Here is a 22,664-nt window from a genome sequence, read left to right on the forward strand (position 1 = left end):
GAAAAAGGGACACTTTCAAATGGATTTAGCGGCGAGAAAAGGAGCAAACGGTGGTGCGGTCGAACCAAGATAAACGGTACATGCAAATCAAAGAGAGGACGGACGATGCTTTTACATCGAACGCGTACAACTCTATCCAGTTATTCTATTCTCTCTTTCTTTCCGTTTCCTTTCAAATACCAACTTCATACGAATACACGCATTATTCCAGGCCTGACGTTTCCAATTTCTCTTGAATATTTGACAAAAATACTATCCATATCTAATTTAAAAGTAACGAATTTGTATAAAAATATGATGTAAATAAAATGACACATTCCCCCGACACCTGGTGCGCGTGAATATCTTAGCCGCGCGCGAGCAAATGTAAAAAATGGACAACGAGCGAGAAGTGATTATTTACATCTAATAAACATGAGAATCTCGTAAAAGTCAAATAAAAAAGAAAAATACGAGAAGCGATCGTTTACAGCTAATTAACATGAACATCTCGTATATTAGTCAAATATTATTATTTTATGAAATATCTTGGAAAATGAATAGAGCAGCCAATGTATAAACGGTAAATGTATAAACGGTAGGTAAGCAGGGAATTTGATGTCAGTAGTAGAAACCTTGAGCAAACTTCATTCATCCATAGAATTTAACATTAGCCATCAGTTATTTTCTCGATAGGATTTAAGTGTACTTAAAGTTTCTGTTCGAAACGCGACTACGATAGAAAAAGAGGGAGAGAGGGTCGCGTGGCAGAGGATTTATCCTCATGGGGAATGTTGAGAAGAGAGTAAAAGAAACTGTTGTTGTTCGAATAGACCGAGAAGAACAGATCAGCTATATTTTTCTTCTTGCGTTAAGTTAAAGTGCAAGTTTTTCAATGGACGGCTTCACTTACCGAGCCATAAAGCAGACCGCAGGAATCCATACAGAGGTAAAGGCAAGTCGCGACACCCTGGATCCTCAGTTGACCTCTCGACACCGACATCCTTTGAAAAATCGCTACAACGAGAGAACAAAATATATATACATATATATATATATATCATACGATATAAAAAATGTAAAATATAATATGCGAGAAACAAAATATGAAAAGGCTTACGCCATATGCCTACCAAATATGCCTACCAAATGATGCCTACCAAATTATGCCTACCAAATTATGCCTACCAAATTATGCCTACCAAATAGCGCGCGAGAGTCTTTTAATATACTTATATATTTATGAATATACCGGGTGGCTCAATAATTTTTATCCCTTTTAAATATATCCAATATTTCGTAAAGATATTCAAAGATTTTCTTTCCAAAAAGTCCTTACCTAGGGGGTCCTCGGTCCTAAATATGCTGCCAATAATTTATTTTTAAACACACCTTTCCCCAATACTTACGAACCTTGGGCTGCTTTCTTCTCTTTCATATGGGATCAAATATTATTAACATAATTGCTCTCTATAACAAGTTTTATTTACGAGAATTAGATACTTTTGTCAACGTCTTACCTTAAGAAGACAAATAAAATAATAACGTTCACCCTGTACGTCGTGAATTTTGTCAGCAAAATGAGAAAAACACAAACTGTCGGAGAAACGAATCGATACAAAGGATGATGATCCTTGTGCCAACTTTCTTAGACATGCAAAATTTCGACTCTTTTATCTCCGTTAAGAAAAAGATCTATAGATCTTGGCGCGAAACTAACGATATGAAATTAACGACATGAAATTAACGACATGAAATTAACGACATGAAATTAACGACATGACACATCCTTCGAAGATATTTCATTGAATATCTCTAGTCCTCTCTTTTTTTTATTTCACTGTTAGGTCACCTTGCGCGGTTAATATTACTTTCTATAGAATTTATAATAAGTTTCGGCGAGAATTTAGGAAAAACATCTCGTCGTAATTTGAACTCGTGTAGCATTCGGTGCAAATGAACGTCGTCAAAGAATTTTCTCGATAAATCCTTGATGATAGCGGTGGTAAGCGTGGTAAAGTATGATTCGTAAAAGTATAGGAGGAGAGAAGAAAGAATCGTTAAAACTCAGTGTCGTAATGCGATGTTACATTCTTATTTCTCTCTCCCTCTCTCTTTCTCTTTCTCTTTCTCTTATTTTAGATCGAGCTTAAGTGGAGCCCATTAAAAGAAGGTCCGTAAAAATGGCGGAGGAGGCGCGGTAAGACGCGTGCTTACAATGAGAAATCGGCCTTGTTATAGACGAACAGGGTGAACCCATAAGTGTGAGTACCAACGCGAAAGAGAAAGATAGTTGAACTCAGCGGTACGTTTAAAGCCAACAACCATCCCTTTCTATCTTCGTTTCAACGATGATAAAGAAAGAGATCTAGAGGTAACAAGCTGTTCTAAGCACAATTAGGTAGAAATAATCGTGGTTGCCGGGAGAATACAGGCTGCCGTTAGTTATCCCTACCATCTGCTTGGAAAATCGATGATGATAGGATCTCCTTCGAGGGTATTATTACGATCTACAGATCCGTACTATACTGCAAGGGAGAGTATGAAAAGAACTGATGTTAAGAAGAGGGAACCCGCTAATCGGTGCGGCATGATTCCTAAAGGGCGCTGGAGCTTACATGATTGTACGCCTTATTGAAATCAACTTACGCGATTCGTCCCATCAAACTTATCCAGATTTTACGATAACATTATCTTCCCAAATATATATAATAAATATATTTTTTTTAATATTTCTTTTTTCTTCAGCAGTCTTATTATACCGAAACTTCCGCCGAGCTCCCTTTCTTTTTTCAAATCTTTCTCCAAACTCGTCAGCTCATTCCATTTATCGATACAATTATTCATTTCATTTGTATACGCGACGAAGACGCATATACCTATTCACTTTTCCCTCTCTCGATTATTATAATCTTAGATAAATTATTTGGTCTTCTTAAAACGACGAAAAATGAACAAGGGACGCGAAGAAATCCAGTTCGATCCTTCTTTCCCTACCAACTTTCCCCTGCCTCCCTCCTCCCGTCTTTCCGCATACCTTGTATTAACGAGCATGATGAATATATATATATATATATATATATATATATAATATATTAAAGATTAATGTGCCGAGTGTGCGATAAATTACAATAGCCTACTTCGGTTTATGGTTGTATATGTGCTGTATTATATATAAATGTATACGTATATAAATATATAGTCGACGTAATTTAGTTTGAAAATATATGTAAATGGATGTGTCGTTAAAGATCAATGATATCATTTAGGTGGAACAGATTCTTTTCATCCAATAAAAAAGTGATCAAAGTTAATGTATAAAAAAGACTATAATGATTATTTATGAGGCATAATGAAACATTTCGGTACACTGTTAAATATCGCGTAGATTATTAATATATTTTTCTAATCACGCGTTACATAGACTTGATCGATAGAATGAAACGAGCAACCATATTGTTTTTGTTTGTTTCTTTTTCTTTTTCTTTTTTTTTTGCAATCGGTATGGAAGAATTTGAGCTGGAAGAAAAAGATTCCGATTCTCACTCTGGAAGATATATCGTTTTAAGTATACACCGCCATACTACTGAAGATATTTTCTCGTGTGCGCGTGTATTTAACGTATATATACCTGCAAGTCGGATGCGAGTGCACCACAGCAAAGTGCAGTTAACGACCTCCTCCTGTTAACGAACGTCAGCGGCTCTAATTGAGTCCCTGCATCGTTTCACGCACAGTTCGCCTCCACTTTTATTATATCCGTTCTCTTTCTATTACTTTTCTAACTTGTTTTCCCTTATTTTGATTTGAAATGTTGTTCGATAAAAGACTCAGTTCCTGCTAGCACGAAGACATTTAGGGTGCCCTATTTAGAGAAGTGGTCGACATTTATTCGACACTATAAATCATAGTTTAGTTAAATGATCGAAAATTCTAATTGAACAATGTTCGACACGCGTAGTAAGCAGCGCAGACTAAAAAGAAGATAATTATTATTATTATGTATATATATATAAAAATGATTGAATAATATGTAATTTGGCTTGGTATAAAAAGTTTCGATCTGCATTGAAATTTCCATAGGAATATTATTTGATGTTGAATATTATTGCACGATAGGATGAAATGCATAGTTGCGCGAATGGAACGAAATGTCGATCTTGAAAACACGTTTCCTTAAATACATACACTTAGCAGTCGCAACAAATGATACGGCTGCAGCAGAGCTTAAAGGGTTAAGGAAGAATTTGAAGATCTAAACGAGACGAAGAGGAATGCTGTTCCGGATCGATCGTCTACATATATATATACTCGTGTACATATATGTAAGCACGAGGAAATGGAGACATCAACTCGAAGAAACTGAAATCTTATAAAAAGAGATGAGAAATCCTTAATCCATCTTGAGAAAACTTCTTTCTCGTTCGTTTTAACTTTCGATACTCGTGGACGTCTTTAAAAGGACACCTTTAAAACACTCCGAATCTCATGGAATATTCATTACCCCGTCATTATAATACCATGGTGGGGGAAGTGCCGGTGGTAATTACTAATGAACCCGCCGACATTCATCTCTCGTTCGATGGCCTATCACTGAATTACAAATACTAACGCATATACAGACGTTAAACGTATTCGTATCGGTACATACACGTAGAAAGGTGCCATGTACTTACATGCGATCGTTCCCATAACGGTATCGACCTATGTACCAAGAAATCGATCGGGGATTAACGATACATTCGCGTACATTTTTTTCATCCTACTCAAAAGAGTAAAAACACCTACCAAAATTCTCATCTTGTAAGGATCAATTTTCAATTCGCGAAGGTTCATAATTTTCATTAAATTTTTGCTTTACGACCGAAAACTCGTTAACTCCAAATTCTGAACAAAGTAATATTCAAAATTGATAAATATCCGCTCTCAAATTCGTGATCTCCCTCGAGATTAATTTTCATTTTACGATCGGTGCTAACTGCGAATTACGAAGAACAAAATTGGGATGAAACAAGGTAAACTTAAAAAATCAATAAAATGTAGTTTTTCTCAGGGTGAACAATCACGAAACGAATGTTAACATTTGGATAAAAGATATGGGATGAAATGTAGTTAACTTGGACCACCCTGTACAATTAGTAAACCAACTGGATTGGTTCGTATCTCAGTTCCTTTGATTTCTCTGAGCTCCTGTAGGGTGTTCTTCCAGTTGGCCCGATCGCATTCGTTGCATATTGTATTACTCTGGATAATGTTTAACGAGTCCACTGACTGAGAGAGCGAGAGAGCGAGAGAGAGAGAGAGAGAGAGAGAGAGAGAAGGAGAATCTGGTCGTTTTAACTTCGTCCAATTAGAGCGCCTGTGTAAACCGATACGTCCGTAATTAAAGACTTTTTATCATCGGGTATGGCAAACTCGCATGAGATAGCCCCAAGTAATTTCTGATTACATCAGGAAACGAATAGTAGGAAATCGCAAAAGCCTTGATAGCAATCTAAATGCAATGAAATTCACGGTATCAAATTTGTATAATTAATAAATCATAATATATTTGTGATAATCCAAATTTATGTGTCTAGAAATAAATAAAAAATTATATATATTGAATTAAATAAGACATTGACATTTTGTGTATTATGATTTTATTGTTAGAAGGAAGAAAAATATCTATCCTCTATCTAAAATTAGGCACGTACGCGTAAGATTGAAATTATTTTCAACTCATCACCGTGTTATTTCCAATGAGAAAAGAATACGTGCCAAATCGTACACGCGATTCTACAAGCCTATAAACGCAAACACGCTTATACGAGCGAACCCCTCGATCCGACCTTTGCTTCTTCTCGGAACAGATTTCAACTGGCACACGTTTTAATATCCGACCACGCGATCTTTATTTCGCGACTTCGATTTGAAGAACATTAACGAGAGGGTCAAAGAAAGATTAGAAAAAAGAAACGCGTGGAGGAGAAAACAAACATTCGTTGAATTCTATTGTAACGTTCCCCATAACTTTAGCGAGTAAGTTACTGCGAGAAAACACGACTCTAACACGGTTCTCTTGCACGCCTCTCTTGCACGCCTCTCTTGCACGCCTCTCTTTCTCTATTTTAATCCATCTATCTTTCTTTCCTCTACTTCCTATTTCAATGTCTCGCAAGTTACAACTTTCTCGTAATCGCAGATTACGTTCATACGGATTTATATCGGACATTGAAGAAATTTAGCACCATTGCCATTAGACAGCCGGACATTAACTAACGAATGGACTCGTTTTAACGATCTCTTCCGCATATCGAGACAAACTCCCTCCCCCTTTTTTATTTTCTTTATTATCTATTTCTAATCAACTGCCATAACATAATATTTAGTGGTCTATTATCATACATTAGATAAAACCTATTAAGTTGGCCAATAAATCAATGAGGTTTTTGTTTTCTATGCAAATAAAGGCGAAAAAAGTGTGTCGATTTATTGGCCACGCATAACTGGCGCATATACGTCAAAGCCAATGTAATTAATTTGAATTTTTGTTGAATTTTCCGTTCGCACAGGAACTGCATTTTCATTTTTAGATTGTCAACAATTTATAGATTGTCAAGTTGTCCTGTAATTGGTGGTGCTACGAACGAGCAACGAAAAATAAACTACATGGAAAAGTTTGAGTAGAAAAAAATGGATTATATAAAGATTTGTCTTCGAGACAAACGCATCGATTAAAATAAGTTTGGAAAAATGTAAATATTTCTTGTTTATGTAATTAATGATTCATTTTATCTTATTGGATACGAGACTTGATAAAGATAGAAAAGTTGTATAAAATAAATAATTAATCGTTGACTATGCAAATGTGCGAAGAACGCCCGCGGTACGCTGTTATACTTTTTCGAATAAAACGAGAAGATATCTTTGAGCGGCACTTTTGTTTACGTAATCGATCGTTAAGACCGTTTAATGAGACTAATTACTAATTAGCTAATAGGATTATCGTTGGAGTGCTTTACGTATAAGTCATGGAATTATACGGTAGAGGAAAAAGGAATAAAACGTGAAGAGAAAAAGAGATAGCGGATACATTTGATATATGCAATTACGTCAGAATCTTTTCTTAGTACTATGACGTTGAAAAGAAAAGGATAGGGGAAAAAGAAAAAGAAAGAAAGAAAGAAAGAGAAAGATTCGAATCGATGAAAAAGAGGGAATAGAACGATTTATTATGTTGCCCGATCAAATTTATGCTCATCTGATTAAATTCCAAAATGTCCGGACTCTGAAGCAAACCTTTCTTGAATATTTCCTTTTCTCTTTCTCTCGGTTTCTCTCATTCACTAGAAAGAAGAAGAAGAATAATAATAAGAAGAAAGCGTATCTCGTAGCAAATTAGCGTTGATCTTGGTTCGGGTTAAGTGGAAACTAAAAACTTTAACGAGGACAAATAACTGTGGAGGTTGATGCATAGTCCCTACACCCGTTACTCTTGTTGTCGCTTTAAGACGTTGATTAGATCCGAAAGTTATGGGGCCTCGAAGGATTTCACGACCAGATCGTAATCCGAACATGACCGTGAATAAAGAAAGACAAAATTCATCCGGATCCAAAATCATTAACAACGATTACCCTTCAATACCCTCAAACTACTCTCTCCTTAATTAAAATCATTTATTTAATGCTATATTATTTTGTTGGCTTTACATATGAAATATTAGAAATTTTCCACTAGGCCACTAACCCGACGGCCGCGTTATGTCACGACGACGGAGAAACTCGAAGTGTCGCTTGCCTCGTGCTTTTTCCTTCTTCTTCGTTTTCCTCTTCGTTTTCGTCTTCGTTTTCCTCTTCGTTTTCGTCTTCGTTTTCGTTTTCGTTTTCGTCTTTGCAGTCAGAGACACGAACGCTCTTCTTCGTCGGACGTAAAGAAGGAAGACGAAAATAGAAGAGCCTGTTGATGTTCTTAGTCATACATGTACATATGTGCGTATGTGTACGGACAGTTCCTTGTCGTTGTCTCCCAATGAAAAGTCACAAGCCCCCCTTTACGCTTATATAATAAATATTAAATATGATCATGTTCTCTAAATGGTTGTCATATTGTTTTATGATAAAGGGGTTGCAACCCTTTCAAACTACCCCTCATGAATTCCCTAATGAATGGGAATTGGTGAAAGGGTTAAATCATTTTGGAAGAAGGGTAAATGATATGAATATCAATAAAATACTGATTTCACACATATTTGCAGGAAAATAGGAAAAACTTGGATGATGGGTAGCTTGAATTTCCGTGGAAGATTAGTTTGGAATGTGAACGGGTAAATTTGGGATCATTAGTTGGACTCTTAATGAATGAGAGGGAGGATGGAAGAAAGTAGGAAGCTTTGTATTACTTAGATCAGAATTTTCGATCGTTTTGGATGCTGGAAAGGTTTCTCAAAAGGCCTCTCTTCTATTCTCTTCCTTTCCTTTCTATTCTATTCTCTACTCTCTCTCTTTTCTGTTCGTTTCGTTTCGTTTCTCTCATCGAGTATTCGTGCTAGACGTTGGAACGATGCCCGGGATGAATTTGGACGGACTAATTGAAGAAGTTTCGCGCTCCGGAATTCGAGTTTTACTTCAACTCTAGTAAGACTTCAACGAAGATTTTAGATCCTCAGTGGACCCTCTGTTCTCCTTAGCTAATACTTAATAATAGAATTTTATATGATGTTTTACATTTATAATGGATCTTTCTTTCGAGATAGACTTTGTATATATTTTCTCATTTATTTGAATTTTCGATATTATAACTTGCAAAATGTCCAAAATTATCTAACACTATGGGATAGGATCCAAATTTTCGTAGGAAGACCGAAAACGGTAGTACGAAAATTCACGCTGGGAGAAATCTAAAACCTGGCAGAAAAAATAGAAGGAAAAGAAAGGGTTTTTACAGACGACGACGACGACGACGAAGAAGAGGAGGAGAAGTAGGAGGGAGAGAAGTAGGAGGGGGACGAGGAGGAGGAAACGTAGTGATAAATCGTCGTTGGCGTGGTCTCTTTGCTCGGGTAATTTGTGCCGCTAAAGGTCCGCAAGCTAACATAACTCTTTTTGGTAGGCGCCTATGGAAACAACAACGACACGTGAAACACGCGTCCCCTGACGCATGTAGATACATAAATACGACGATCGAGTTTCGAAAGAAATTTCGTAGGGAGGAAGGAAGGAAGAAAGGATGCGTTTAGTAATAGCTTTACCTCTAACCACTCTGCGCTGAAAAACGATAGAAAAGGAGAGGAAACGAGAGGGAACTATAAAAATTCCAAGCGTGATTTAGCAGCCGATAGGCCGACGCTAAATCGGTACGTACCACTGAGTAATTAATTAACTGGATAAAGGAGTTTCTCTTTCTGAAACGACTTAGCGGTGTCCCATGACCGCTGCAAATCCATCGGCAGTTAGTTCATTCGTTTAGGAAATGAAATAGGGATGGAAGGAAGGAAGGAAGGAAGGAAGGAAGGAAGGAAGGAAAAAAGGAAGGAAAACAAGAGAAGAGTTTCCAACACTTGGAATATTTCGAGATACTGCTGAGAGATACACAAAACAAGAAGAAAAAGAAGAAAGATGAGGATTACATGCTCGTGGAACGCGTGGTTACATGGGTATAAAGATCCTTTCTTCTACAAATTTACCTCGCCCTATTCCTACTTCTTTTTTCTTGTTGTCTTTTTTTGACTAATAACACGGTGGTTAAACAAAACGCTCGATTTGTTTCGGAAGCTTCCATGGAATTTGTAAAAGAAAACACAAAAGTCCCCTTCCCCCATTCGAAGTCGGATAATTTTCGAATCGATATTCCGAGTTTTTTGACGTCTGAAGAGAATACTACTAGAAGAAGGATCAACAGGATAAATGTATTTTCTTTCTTACCAATATCAGAATGAACTTCTCGAAAGTGGGCATCGCGTTAAGCTGAACTGCAATAAACGCTGATTTAGAGGGCGTATCAGCCGACACCGAGCCGACACCGAGAAACTTATGACGCATGGCGACGTTTCCCATTCCCTTCTCCCACGAAATAAAAAACATATTCCTATATAAAGAATAAGAAAGAAAGAGAGGGAGGGAAGGAAGATTCAAAGTTACCCATGTTATCTCCTCGGAGACCGTGAAACCGAAGACGAGCAATTACCGAGTCCAGCTCGTCCTTGCTAATTAACGAAGCGGATGGAAGAAATGCCGCAAGACTTTCCCTTCCTTTCCCTTCTTTTTTTCTCTTGCCTTCTCCACGATAAAAAGAGCTGGGCAAAGTGTCGAAAACGCACCCGCCGTGTAATCGAACGATACCAATCTTATGGGGTACCGAAAACGTCTGGGATTTCTTTAGTCTTACGGGGTGGCCGGAAGAATTCTACACCCGCCCACGATACGATATCCCACCAGTCTCCTGGATAATAAAATATATCTTCCCGACTAAGAGATAGATTGGGAACCCTGGTCGAGAGGAGGATTTTTCCTCTTTTAAAGTTAAGATGATCGGTCGGAGAAGGTGTCATTTCATATCTTGATAAATTCTTCAATCTCTCTTTATCGATTAATCTGATATTTGTCTCGAGGTAGAATGTTTTAATCTTGATCCTTGTTAAGACGTTTCAAGGGGTCATTTTATTTTATTTTCCTACAACAGTTTGTGATTCCTGTAGATTTTTCCTTTCAAGTTCAGAAATGTGAACCCCATTTAAATAGAAAATCAATCTCTCCATAAGAAAAATTGCAATAGCCGATAATGATGTTGGGGTAGAAAAGTAAGTAAGTAATACCAGAAAGAAAGATCATTTTTCAGTTCGCAAAATACCTTCCGTTCCACGCGGATTATGACATTATCGGAATAATCGATGGTGGAGGGGTTGGTTGGTTGGTCGGATGGTTGGTCGGTTGGTTGGTTGCCGACGGGCGGCGATCTTTTGCCAGGACGTTGATTTATCGAATAAAGTGTAAGGCCATACCAGCACTTTGGTATTCCCTTACCCTCGTGTATGGTACTTCGTACACGAGAAACGTTTCGCTTGGGAACGTTTTGTATGGGGAAGTTTTGAGGCATGATGTATGATCATTCGAGCGTTCAACGAGACAACCCGAAGAAGTAGTAGGATGGTAGGGTGGAGCAGGGGCTGGAGCCGGGGCTGGAGCCGAAGAGAATTTTACGAAGGGCCACACGCGTTTGCGAAACTCTTCGTTCCTTTTTCTTATTTTCTTTCGGTGAGAACCAAAGATACGAGGCTAATTCTAGCCCCTACCTAATTGCCCTTTAAAAGATAAGACCCTTTATACAAATCGCACTGTTAAATCGTTAGCTAGCAAAGACCGATCAACTAGTTTCATCGGTACTTCCCTCTTATCCTTCGTTACTCCCACGTTTAGTTAGAGTTACGTTCTCGTTTTCTCTACGCGAAATTGCCAAGAGACGATCTATAAAAGCCAACCTATCTACTACTATGTACGTATGTACGTTCATGCGTATATGTGTATAACGTTCGAATAACTGAGCTCATAAAAGTTGTAAAATAAGACGTGATTTCGAACAAATGACTGTAGTCATTTTAGAAAAGATTTCGATTCGAGATATTGTCCAATAAGTCCACGACTTCAACTTTATTGGTTCCGCAATGGAATATACGAAGTCTGAGCAATTGTTTCATTCCTTTGGGACAGGGGTGGCCAACCTAGAAAGCTTTTATAAACATACCATACGGATACTATTCCCACCACCTTTTATACTTTTTTACGTTCATGGTTGGAGATGGAAAACGGAAATAGGATTTCGATGGATTAGACGGGAAGAGAAAAGGTTTAATTAAATGAATTAATGTACGCCGAAAAATATCAAGATGAATTTGATATTTTTACTTACTTCCTTAGAATAAGTATATGTAAGTTTGCAATACGATATTTGTCCAATGCGTTCCAAGTTGGCCACCTCTGCTTTAGGCTATTCATTGGTGAATGTAGAAATAAGTTAAGTACAGTATGCAATCGTAAATGTCGACACTTTTTATCCCCATATTTATTGTTTCTCTATGGTATCTATGTTATGGGTTATCGAAGATACACCTTACGATCTCTTTTTAGATGTCTCTCGTTAAATCTTTACACTCGGAGTCAAGTCAGTTCTACTAACTCATTCGTATATCTTCGAATCTAGTCGGGGAAGGTGTATACAAGTTATACGAAAGGTATATAATCATTCTATCCATATATGTTGTAAGGGGCGGGGTAGAAATGTTGTCGGGGGCGTGAGGGATACACCTTTTCAATTGTGATGACATCTTTTTTAGTAACGCACCAAAGTGCCTACATGTTTTATGTATATATGTTAACGTCAAAGCCGAAAATCAGTCATTGCTAGTAATTCCTCGGCATTACTATTTTGATACTACAATTTTGATATAAGTTTATTCGAAGGAATCAAATACACTGACACTGATATGGTTAATTGAAAACTTTAGTTCCCCCCCCCCCGAATAAAAGAGTATCAGTTTCGAGATATCGCATGGATCAGGAAAGATGAAAGACGAAAGAAACTGGGGCAGATGCGATCAACGATACCCGCAGATGCCATTCGTCAAAATCAAAGAACACATCGATGAAGTAGGATGTTGGTGTGATCGAATTTCCTAATATTTGCTTGCTCGTGCCAGGTGGAAGAGGGAACAACTACGTCAACCGCAGAGACAATGAATAAGATATAGCCTGAGTTAAGTTAGATTTGCTTCCATAGATTTTTCGAAAGACGAGCGAAAAAGAAGGAAAAGAAAAAAGACAAAGAAAAAGTGTAGAAAAGGGAGTAGAGTTGCGTTTGTTCGAGGGTTAATCCATAAATGGGTCCCCGAAACGTCCTCGAATAACAGGGCCCTTATTTTACGGATATCAGCTTTCCATGATTTCTAAAGTATTCTTTTGATGTTTATCTGGCAGTCTGGCGAATTTTACGAGGTATACAATGAGAAAATAAAAATGGAAGAGAGCTGGTTAGCAGCAAGAGGACTACATCACCACTATACGATCCTTTTTGTAACTCTGCCATCGACAGATGCCCTACCAAACTTCTTTTCTGCTTCCTTTTCCTTCTACTATTACTGTTCTTCCTCTGGCATTATACGGGGAATCCTAATGGATTCGCACGATTACCAGGCAAAACCTAACTTATAAAGAAAAAGAGAGGTTCGCGTGTGTTAGCGGTTTCATTCCCTGTGGTCTCCCCGTTTTCTGCGGTCTCGATGCGTTTTGCTATTTTATCAGAGTACGTGTTCTCTCTCTTTCTCGGAATACTTTTTAAAACGGGTTCAAGTGTAAATTGCGCTACTACCATGTTCTTCACTTTCGATGTTCATTCCAACGAATCAATGCCGGATCGAATCAAACTCTAAAACTAAAAAAAAAAAACAACTTTCAAACAAATTCCCATTAAGTTATATATTTACATTAGAATACGTTAGAGAGAAAGAGATCATTGGAAAAATAACGATAACGTATATTGAAGAACTCGGCTTGACATTAGGTTCATTCCCGCGCAGATATCGAGTCTCGAAATTACGGTCAGTTTGATAAGAGGAATGCAATTGAGTAGAATCTTTCTGTCGTTTCGTAAACGCAACTTTTATTTCATTGAAGTCAACTGAACGATCTACTAACAAACTATAACAAAACTAGGCCAACGAAACGTGGTACATTACTCTGGAAAAAAAAAAAAAAAAAAAAAAAAAAAAAAAAAAAAAAATAAGAGAAAGAAGAAAGGGGGAAAGAAAAAACGAAATTGAAAGAGACAAAGAGTAACCATGACAATAGCATGACTATCATAGTATCTTACTTATCTGATTGAACATACAAATCCCACGTGTTGATTTTTTTGTTCACGCCCACTTCTGATAGAAAGATAGAACTTGTGATCATGTAATACATGCGTTTTTAAGTATACAGAGATATATGTATGAATACATGTGCGCGGGTGTCGTTAATACGAAGTAATCGTTATTTTGAAGAAAAATACAAAGTTTTTTTTTACAGGAACGAAAGAAGACTACAACTAAAAGAGCTAGCGTTCATTGACATCGCGCGCGCTTCATTCGTATTTGTGTTGGCTCGATGATAACGTACTCTGTATCATAGACTTCGACTATGAACGGAAATTACATGTATACTTATACATATACGACGTACATTGATAGTAGCTACGATATCTGTAAAACTTGAGCAATTGCTTGTGAATTTCTCGTGAAAGTGATATAGAGGGTGGCCTAAAAATTTCCAAGTAAGCCTGACGATTTATAAATAAATATTTGTATAAAATTCCAAGAAAAATTGTCTGGAGAAGTTGTCAGGCAAGTAAATATTTGTTATCATTTTTATTAGAATTCCCGAATTGTCTTCCAAAACGTTGTGTACCCGGACCTTGCGTACGTTGGCCGACACACTCTTGATCGGGATAAGTCAAGAAAGGTTATCTGAACCCTCCTCTCCCTCTTTTTCTTTCTTTTTTTTAACTGCGTAGGTGTAGATGTCTTACTCCTCCCTTTGGAGAAGGCTCAACGCACATTATGTCAATGAGAACGGGGCCAAATTTATCGGCTTGGGCCTCGGGAGAAGACGTTTGGTATAGTATGTAAATTGAAAAGTGGCTTGGCCTATGGGAAGCCAAAAAGAGAGAGAGAGAGAGAGAGAGAGAGAGAGAGAAAGGGGTGGCGGTGGGGGAATGAAAGGGGCAAAGGAAGCCGTTTGTTTAGTCGCCTCACAGAGGGTGGAGTTAGAAACGACTTAATCTTCATAATGAATGCCTTCTACGAGCTCGAATGATTGCTGAGAGGATACTTAATTATTTATTTTTCATATATATATATATATATATAACCGATAGTTTCTTTCTCTTTTATTCACTCACTCAGGGGGTCCATCTTCCTCCCTCTTTCCATCCATCTATATCTTTTTCTAAATTTCTTAACATGAGAAGACTGCCGTTGATAGCTCGATAGATTGAAAGTGACGATGCAAGATATCCATCCCATCCCGTTGATTCGTTTCTTTTTATTTTTATTCAACCCGTTGAGATTTCTTATTCGGACGATGAGACAGGCACACTCTTTCTTTCTCTTTCTAATGTAACCGAGATGATAACTATCTTTGATAAAAGCTTATACGCGTATACAGATAGAGACGAATACGTTTAGGAAGGATGTGTGGTGGATGCTGCCCTGATGATGATATGTATCGTTTCACGCCATCACCGAAAAGAAAGTGAAACCTGTTTCCGATCTATATTCATCTCTCTTTAGCGTTCAGGTGGAACCGCCGCCATGCCGCGAGGTGTTCGCTCTCTTAAACCTTTTTTTCTTTCCTTTTTTGGATACTTTGCAAAAGGGTCCAACAAGCTGCGGCCCAATTGTCTCGAACGAATCATCTCCGGTATTCGACCGATTATAACTTCATATATTTTTAGCGCTAAGAAAATTGTAGAAACGACACGCGAAAATGATAGGATTGACGAAGACTTTTAATCACACCCGAATCCAACATTTTCAACCTAACGAACTCGATAAATACTAATTGTTTTAGCTATTTCAATGATATTCTTGGACGGATCGAGATTAGGAAAAGATAGACAAGGTCAGGCGAACCGAATAGATCCGACAGATCCTTCTTGAGTAACATTGCCTGACCTGGAATCTCGTAGCAAAGGAAGCAATGAACTTTCGCGCGGAGTACAGAGCACCGAGTATTGCAACCGGTGTTAGAATCAGTGTTAGAATCAAGTAGTGGTAGTCGTCATGGCACAGCTCCCGACTGTTACTCGTTTGTCTTTCGAGTTCGCAACCGACGTAAAGACCAGGATTTATATTTAGTTCGTATCTATTTTCGTGAAGACTCGTTACGACCATTACCAGTTACAATGAGCTTTTCTTATATCTAACGAATGATCTTTGACGTTGTGATTCAATCCAATGGATTGATAAATTTTCATTCATAGATAGCGAAGAATATAGAATCATTCTCTTTCTGGGGGAGGGGGGGGGGGAGAGAGAGGGGGTAATCGGCACTTTGAAAATCATTTAAACTTACGTTCATCCACGTTTGCGTTCGCTATCAGCTATTGTTGACGTCAATTTTCATTGGGGGATATAAAAAGTGAATAAAATAAAAATATATTGAATAGAAAGTTATGATGAAAGTACTCGCGGCTTGTCCACTTGCACGGGACATTTGCCCGTATCAATTAACATTAGTTAGCATCCGACTAATGCGGAAATTGCGCGCTCTCAGAGACATTAAGTGGTATAAACGGCCGTTAACGTTTGCCACGACATTTGCTTTTTATAAAGAGCGAACGTAAAGAGGAGGCAACGAACAAAAAGGGTTGGCCGAAGGGTTACGGAGGGAGGTAAGGTCTAGGCTTGCCGGGTTTTATACGAGTCATTTCGGTGAACAAATTCTTCCACGAAGGAGGACGCGAGAATGTCGTCAAATAAAATTGAAATTATTCTTAATAGTTCAACTTTGAATTCCTAACGCATCGATGAAATACTCTGTAATGCGTTTTATGCGTCTGGTATTTTAATAATATTCAATTCTAATTGTTATCGAAATATCAGAATCTTTATTATTTCATTCTTTTCCGGGACCCCAAATGTTTCAGGGATAAAAGGGATAATGAATTTTCGTAGGTTATAAATTTTTCGACGATAATTAAAAATAAATTAAACTAAAATAGGGAGAGTAAAACGCGCCGGTTAAAATACAATCCGGTATAATGGCAGATCTTAGTGAATCATAGGTAGGTTGGACTATCGGATAGTAATAGTATCCCAGACATATTTATCGTTCTATTAGTTGTTAAAGAAAAGTAACAATGTGTGGGCCTCTCTGTATGGACCTTATAGGGCCACACGCAGAAACGGGGTATACGTATATTGAAAAGGATAGGCGATTGAGAATGCAAGGAGACACGGAAATGCGTTAAAGGAGATTAAAATACGAGAGGTGAGAGAGGAGAGATAGAAATTCAAACGGTTGGATAGATAGAGAAATGTTGGAATTACGTTTCTAGGCGAGCTACAATAGATAAGCGTTATCCAGGTGCTAGGTTAGCTCGTGTTCCATATCATTTTGTTCAGTTACACCAGGGTCTCCCAACATGGATTCTTGCTAGAACCCGATACAGGTGACAAATCCAATATTTTACGTTACTACTCTAAAAAATCATATTACATTCCTTCTCCCTTGTGGTCACCAATATTATCGACAACTAGCCAATGTTGCTGATTAAATAATCAATATTGTAGCTATGATTTGATAAGAAAACCAAAATCGGAACTTGTTTGATTATTACGTTAAAGTGTATGGCATCATTTAGAAAGGTTGGGAAACACTGTATTACAGGATTCCCAGTCTATACGACCTCATTATTATCGAACTTAGTCTTCCTACTTTCCGAATCGTTTGCAGATATACTTATAGTATGGTATAATAAAAGTATTCTTTCGCGAGATTATCGACAGAAGATGATATCAGTTTGTTTTATAGTATTTTTTTTTTTTTATCCAAAATCATTCCTTATCCCTATTCCACCTACACTATGAAATTCAAAGACAGTTAAGGATGACATGCAAAAGCGAAGCCGCACTAATTGGGTTACACCGTTTAACTCGACCGCGTTTTGTTATAGGAATACCTTTTTCGAATTTCAAATGGGTAGCAGCATCAGCAGCCCCTGTTTGGCTTTAAAAGATCGGTTGTTCTCTTCTATTGTTTCGAAAGTTAAAGAGATGCCCAGAATTCATTGGGTGGATAAGACAACCAACTAACCAACCAACCAACCAACCAACCAACCAACAAACCGGCTTCTCTTTCTTTCTTTAACTCTATCTCTCTTTCGTCTCGACGTCCGAGGATTCATGAATTCGTGTGGTGCAGGTATAAATAATTCATAGGCGCCATGAATTATATCGAATTCTCGTTTAAGAACTTCTCTTTCTCTTTCGTTCTCTCTTCCATGTTGTACCCGCTTGTGTTTCTCATGCCGCAACGTGTCACGTACGAGATTTCCGAAGAGAGCGCGTTGTTCGATCGTGCGATCCGACATTTGTTAAACTCACCTAGATTCTCGCCTTCCATCAGAGAGAAAGAGATATAGATATATATGTATGTATGTATGTATGTATATATACATATAGTCTCATCGATATTATCCCATGGGGAGAGAGAACCTGCTCGCCCTACAGGAAAACTTGTTCCTACGATCCCTCATTCACTATCTATCTTACTCTTTCTCTCTGTCTCTTTTCTTTCTGATCTACAAGTCAAGTTAGAACATCCACGTTTTCCATCTTCTTCGTTTCTACGATGACGTTCGGTATCACCATTAATGACTATGACATGTTCCAACTTTTCATTAGGACTTCAATGAAACTGTAAACTTTTACATTTTTATAATTATTTTCTTCAAATTTGTGTTAAAAGACATAAAATAATTGTTACATCAGAACCGATTGAAAATTTGTACAGTTTACTTTAAATCCTGTTTACGAGCAATAACCTTTCTCTCTTTTTCTTTTCGGATCGGATGTTTGATAACTTAGCCAAGTATGCTCATTGGACTATTACTACGATTGACAGTTTCCGTATGTATCCACGTATGCTTATATAACGGGTGTATAGACATTTTGTGTCCTACTAGTGAAAGTATACTTGGTTGATTTCAATTATTAGCAAGAGTGTTGTCTCAATCAATCTTACCAAGTTTCACCCTAATGAGGATCATTTTTCCAATGATTTTATTAATCTTACTTTAAGGTCAGCAGCAGATTTTTAGCACCTATCCAATATAGGTTCCAATCCGTGCCATAAACTTGTTTGTTAATTTTATCATAAAAGCTATGAAACAAAGTTGCAGATTAAGATAATCATATGATCATATAATTTTCTTCCTTTTTGGTGCAGCAAGGTTTTAATACTCAACCTATATAAATTTTAATCCGTGTCGTAAATTTGTTCATTAGGATTATCATAAAACTAAGAGACATACAATTTCTAACGATTATAATCGTGATCATAAAGATTTTGAAATTACTAAATCAAACAATTACATAAATCAAGAATTTTTAATTATTATGACTCGTTTATAAATTAAATTTCAATTCCTCGCGTGTTCTTCTATCAATAATCCTTCAGCAGAATTTCAATATCCACTCTAAATCAGTTTGAATTTTTAGGATTAAGTTGTTTATTACGGTAATTATAAAATATCGAAACCATAAAGTTTTCCAGCAATGAAGATTCACTAATTAGAACGATTTTACAATTCAACAATCTGGAAATCCGCTTAATGACTAATTCACATAAAATAAATAAGGAATATCCCAAGAGTGTTAAAGATTCCGCATTGAATCGATAAGATATTGTTAATCGCGAAAAACTTGACATAGGAGGATATTAAAGGAATCGCGATATCCTTAAAGTGGTAAACGTGTTTAGCGTTCCAGCTAAAACCTTCCATACGGCGGTTCCTTCCGCGTCTGGGGATCCAGGCGAGCATCTCGCAGACATTTGAATTTATTAGCGGGGTATTTCGACCACCCAAGTAAAACAAGCCGTTCGCGTAGCTGCTGCTGCTTCACGAGGTCGAGTTTTCGAAAGGGAAACATGGAGATAGAAGAAGAAGAAGAAGAAAGCGTTCTATAGGTCAACTTAGAATAGAATCAAAGACGTCGCGTTCCTCCGTGTGCCACCACCATCGTCATTTCTACTAAGAGCCCAATAGACGCATGCGTATTGACAAATTTCATTAATAAGCTTACATTACAAATAGTATATCGTGTAGGTGTATGGAAAGTACAACTAATAGGAACATGTATTTATGCGTGGATACATTTACGAGTTACTCGGTATAGTTAGATTTAAATAGGAATATATTACTTAAGAATTATCAGGCGTGGGTGAGAGACGACAGGTCGAAAGTTCACGTTCGAGGAACTTGCTAGATGTCGGTTGCTTTAAATAGTATTAGTAATAGGAGGAATAGTATGTGTGCGAGGAAGAGAGAATGCATTACGGCGGGAGAATGAATGGAGTCTCGAAGAGACAAGGTCAACGAAAAGAAAAGTCAATGAGTGATCTGTCTGCCAAGCAACAACATCGACTAAACAACTTGGAGGACTACCTCTACCGCATCGGAATGATCTGTGCAATAACAATATGATCACTTATAACAGGTAGGGGGTCTGTCTGCGATCACGGTGCATAACTTATTTCCTATCTTTGATTTAGCCACCGACAAGGAATTACCAAGGATGACATAAAAAACAACAAATGCTCTTACTATCGATCTTCTCTCGAATTGAATTTACTTGGCAAATCAATCGTGAGATCTTTGATATGCGATCGATATCGGTTAAGAATTCTGTTCTAAGACCAAGTCACGAAAGGGGTCAAAACATCGCGACGACGAGAGTTGACCAATGTAAATCCTTCGAAAGGATCGAGTTAGAAAAGCGATCGATCATGTGTGGGTAACCTCGGACGACCCCTCGGACGACCCCTCGGCTAACCCTGAAATCTCTTCTTCCTGAACCATGGGACAAACGTAGGGAGAGAGAAACGATCGAACGTCACACGTCGTGACGTTGGCTCGAACGTTCAACAGACGGCCACCCAACGTGTCACCTTCCCCTCTTAACGTTATCCCCACTATATCTCGGTTGGCCTCATCGCTTCTTACATTCCATCAGCTTGTTATATAACGAAGCGTAACTAAGAAGTGGTGTGCTCTGTTAATGCTGACAACTAACACGATTCACGTTCTGTTAGCTATGGATTTGTACGAGCTTATTACCAGCTAGGAAGAACTTTCTTATCAGTTCTTTGCCCGCAGCTAACACTTTTCTCTTCTTCCGGTTAGCCAAGCATCGACTATAAATAGGCTTTCCTATAAAACGCAAGTATAAATATGTGCTGCTGCTCTATATGTCTAGGTTTTATCTGTCATTGTTTTTGTCCGTGTTTTCTTTCTTTATCAATGATTCCTTTGAAGTATCTATCTTGGAATAGCAGAGTGCACCGATATCGTTTGACGAAGGATCATTATTTTTAGGATTAGTGGAAAATTCAAAGATTCCACTTCGTCGAATTAGATCGTTGATTGGGTCGTCGACATCATTGGCTTATTCGGAATATCTTTTGCCAATTTGAAGAAACATTTGATCGGTTGGGAAGAGAACATTTCTTGTAAATAAAAAAGCAGAATAAAATTATTAATCGAAAACGTTAACTCATCGAGTCGGATATCTCTATCGCAGGAAAGCGATCAGATAACCCTGCCTTGTATGCTGCGATCTCTAGTTCGATTCGAAGTTGCGATTTCGAAGTTGCGATTTCGAAGAGACTCGGCAAAATTCGGCTCTAGAACAAAAATGTGAACGTGTCTTATCTGTTTGTAAGATCGTTCTTAGATGTTTGTAAGATATTAAATAATATATAAAATGACGACTTTTTGATAATTCTTATCTCTTATTAAGAAATCTAAGATATTGTTAATGTGTGAATTCGTTTAATCATTTGCACTAACGCAATCTAATTTATACCGAAGCCTGTTGATTATGAACAAAGTGTCAATATTTTTGAAGAGAAATAATTAATCATTTTCAAACGCTTGCAAAATATATTTCAAATTTGATTAATTCAGCAAAGAGATGATTCATTGATTTTTGTTTAATTTTAACGTTATGTAAACTCAATTTAATTTTATCGATCGCGTAAATGAATCTCTTTCATAGTTGCACATAAACATTTATATTTGAAGAACTTATAATGTCTAGTATGGTGTATTTTGGCTTAAATTCAAGTAAAATCCTTAATGCACGTGATGCACTTTTGCTCGAGTAAAATATCAAACGTGGATCAGTGCAGTAACCTAAAACGCATTCGATCTGTTGATCATAGTACATTTTAAAAGCAAACATAGTTTCTTCTCTTATATAAGAACGAACAAATTCTCACTTGTGTGTGTGTTTGTGTGGACTATGTGTCCATTACAACGAAACTTGTACTTAATAATGAAAAAATAGCGATTGGTTATTCCATAAGAGCTCATAAAAAAAAAGAACTAGAAATCGGTTGTTCGATATTGATTTCGTTTTTGGCACGGAAAGACACTGATTAAAATAAACGATTAGAGATAAAGCTAAGGTATTATTTTCTAAGACGACGGGAATGTGAAATGTGCGGTAAAATCAATGAGAGAATCGTTTAACCGAAACGAAGATCGATGTTGTCGGCACCTTTGAGCAAACGAGGATCCGACCGAGGTCGTTGAAACCTTCTCTGTGTGTATTATATTCTTACCCCTCCCAACATCCACCCGCCGTTCTCTCTGTGGGGGTCGATAAACCTGGCCGGTCCTAATCAGTGCTTCTCGAGTCTCTGATTGGTAGTACCTATGATGCATTATATCCTAACCCCTATTCCTAACTTTTATAAACCACCACCCTTTTATTGTAGGCTAATCTATCATGATAATATTGAAAAATGGTCTTCTTTGGACCATTGCTTCCGACGACAGTTTTGAAAGGTTGCTGCATTGATATACAGGGTGTCCTACAATTAGTTCCTTTTCATTACTTGAAGAAAACTAGAGCAAATGCAAATCCTACTTATGAGATGCACCCTAT

The 22,664-nt window shown here is 37.5% G+C and overlaps 1 protein-coding gene across 1 annotated transcript in view; it reads right to left on the bottom strand.

Moving 5' to 3' along the window:
• The window catches only part of LOC106790651, a 50,711-nt gene that overhangs the window by 11,485 nt on the left and 16,562 nt on the right, over positions 1-22,664 (bottom strand). The window contains exon 2 of the mRNA XM_014755716.1: positions 893-996. Coding sequence (XP_014611202.1) covers positions 893-996 — 104 coding nt within the window. The remainder of the gene's footprint in view (positions 1-892; positions 997-22,664) is intronic.

This window comes from Polistes canadensis, unplaced genomic scaffold, assembly GCF_001313835.1.
Source record: "Polistes canadensis isolate GaletaPanama2010 unplaced genomic scaffold, ASM131383v1 scaffold_252, whole genome shotgun sequence".
In the NCBI taxonomy this organism is placed as follows: Eukaryota; Metazoa; Arthropoda; class Insecta; order Hymenoptera; family Vespidae; genus Polistes; species Polistes canadensis.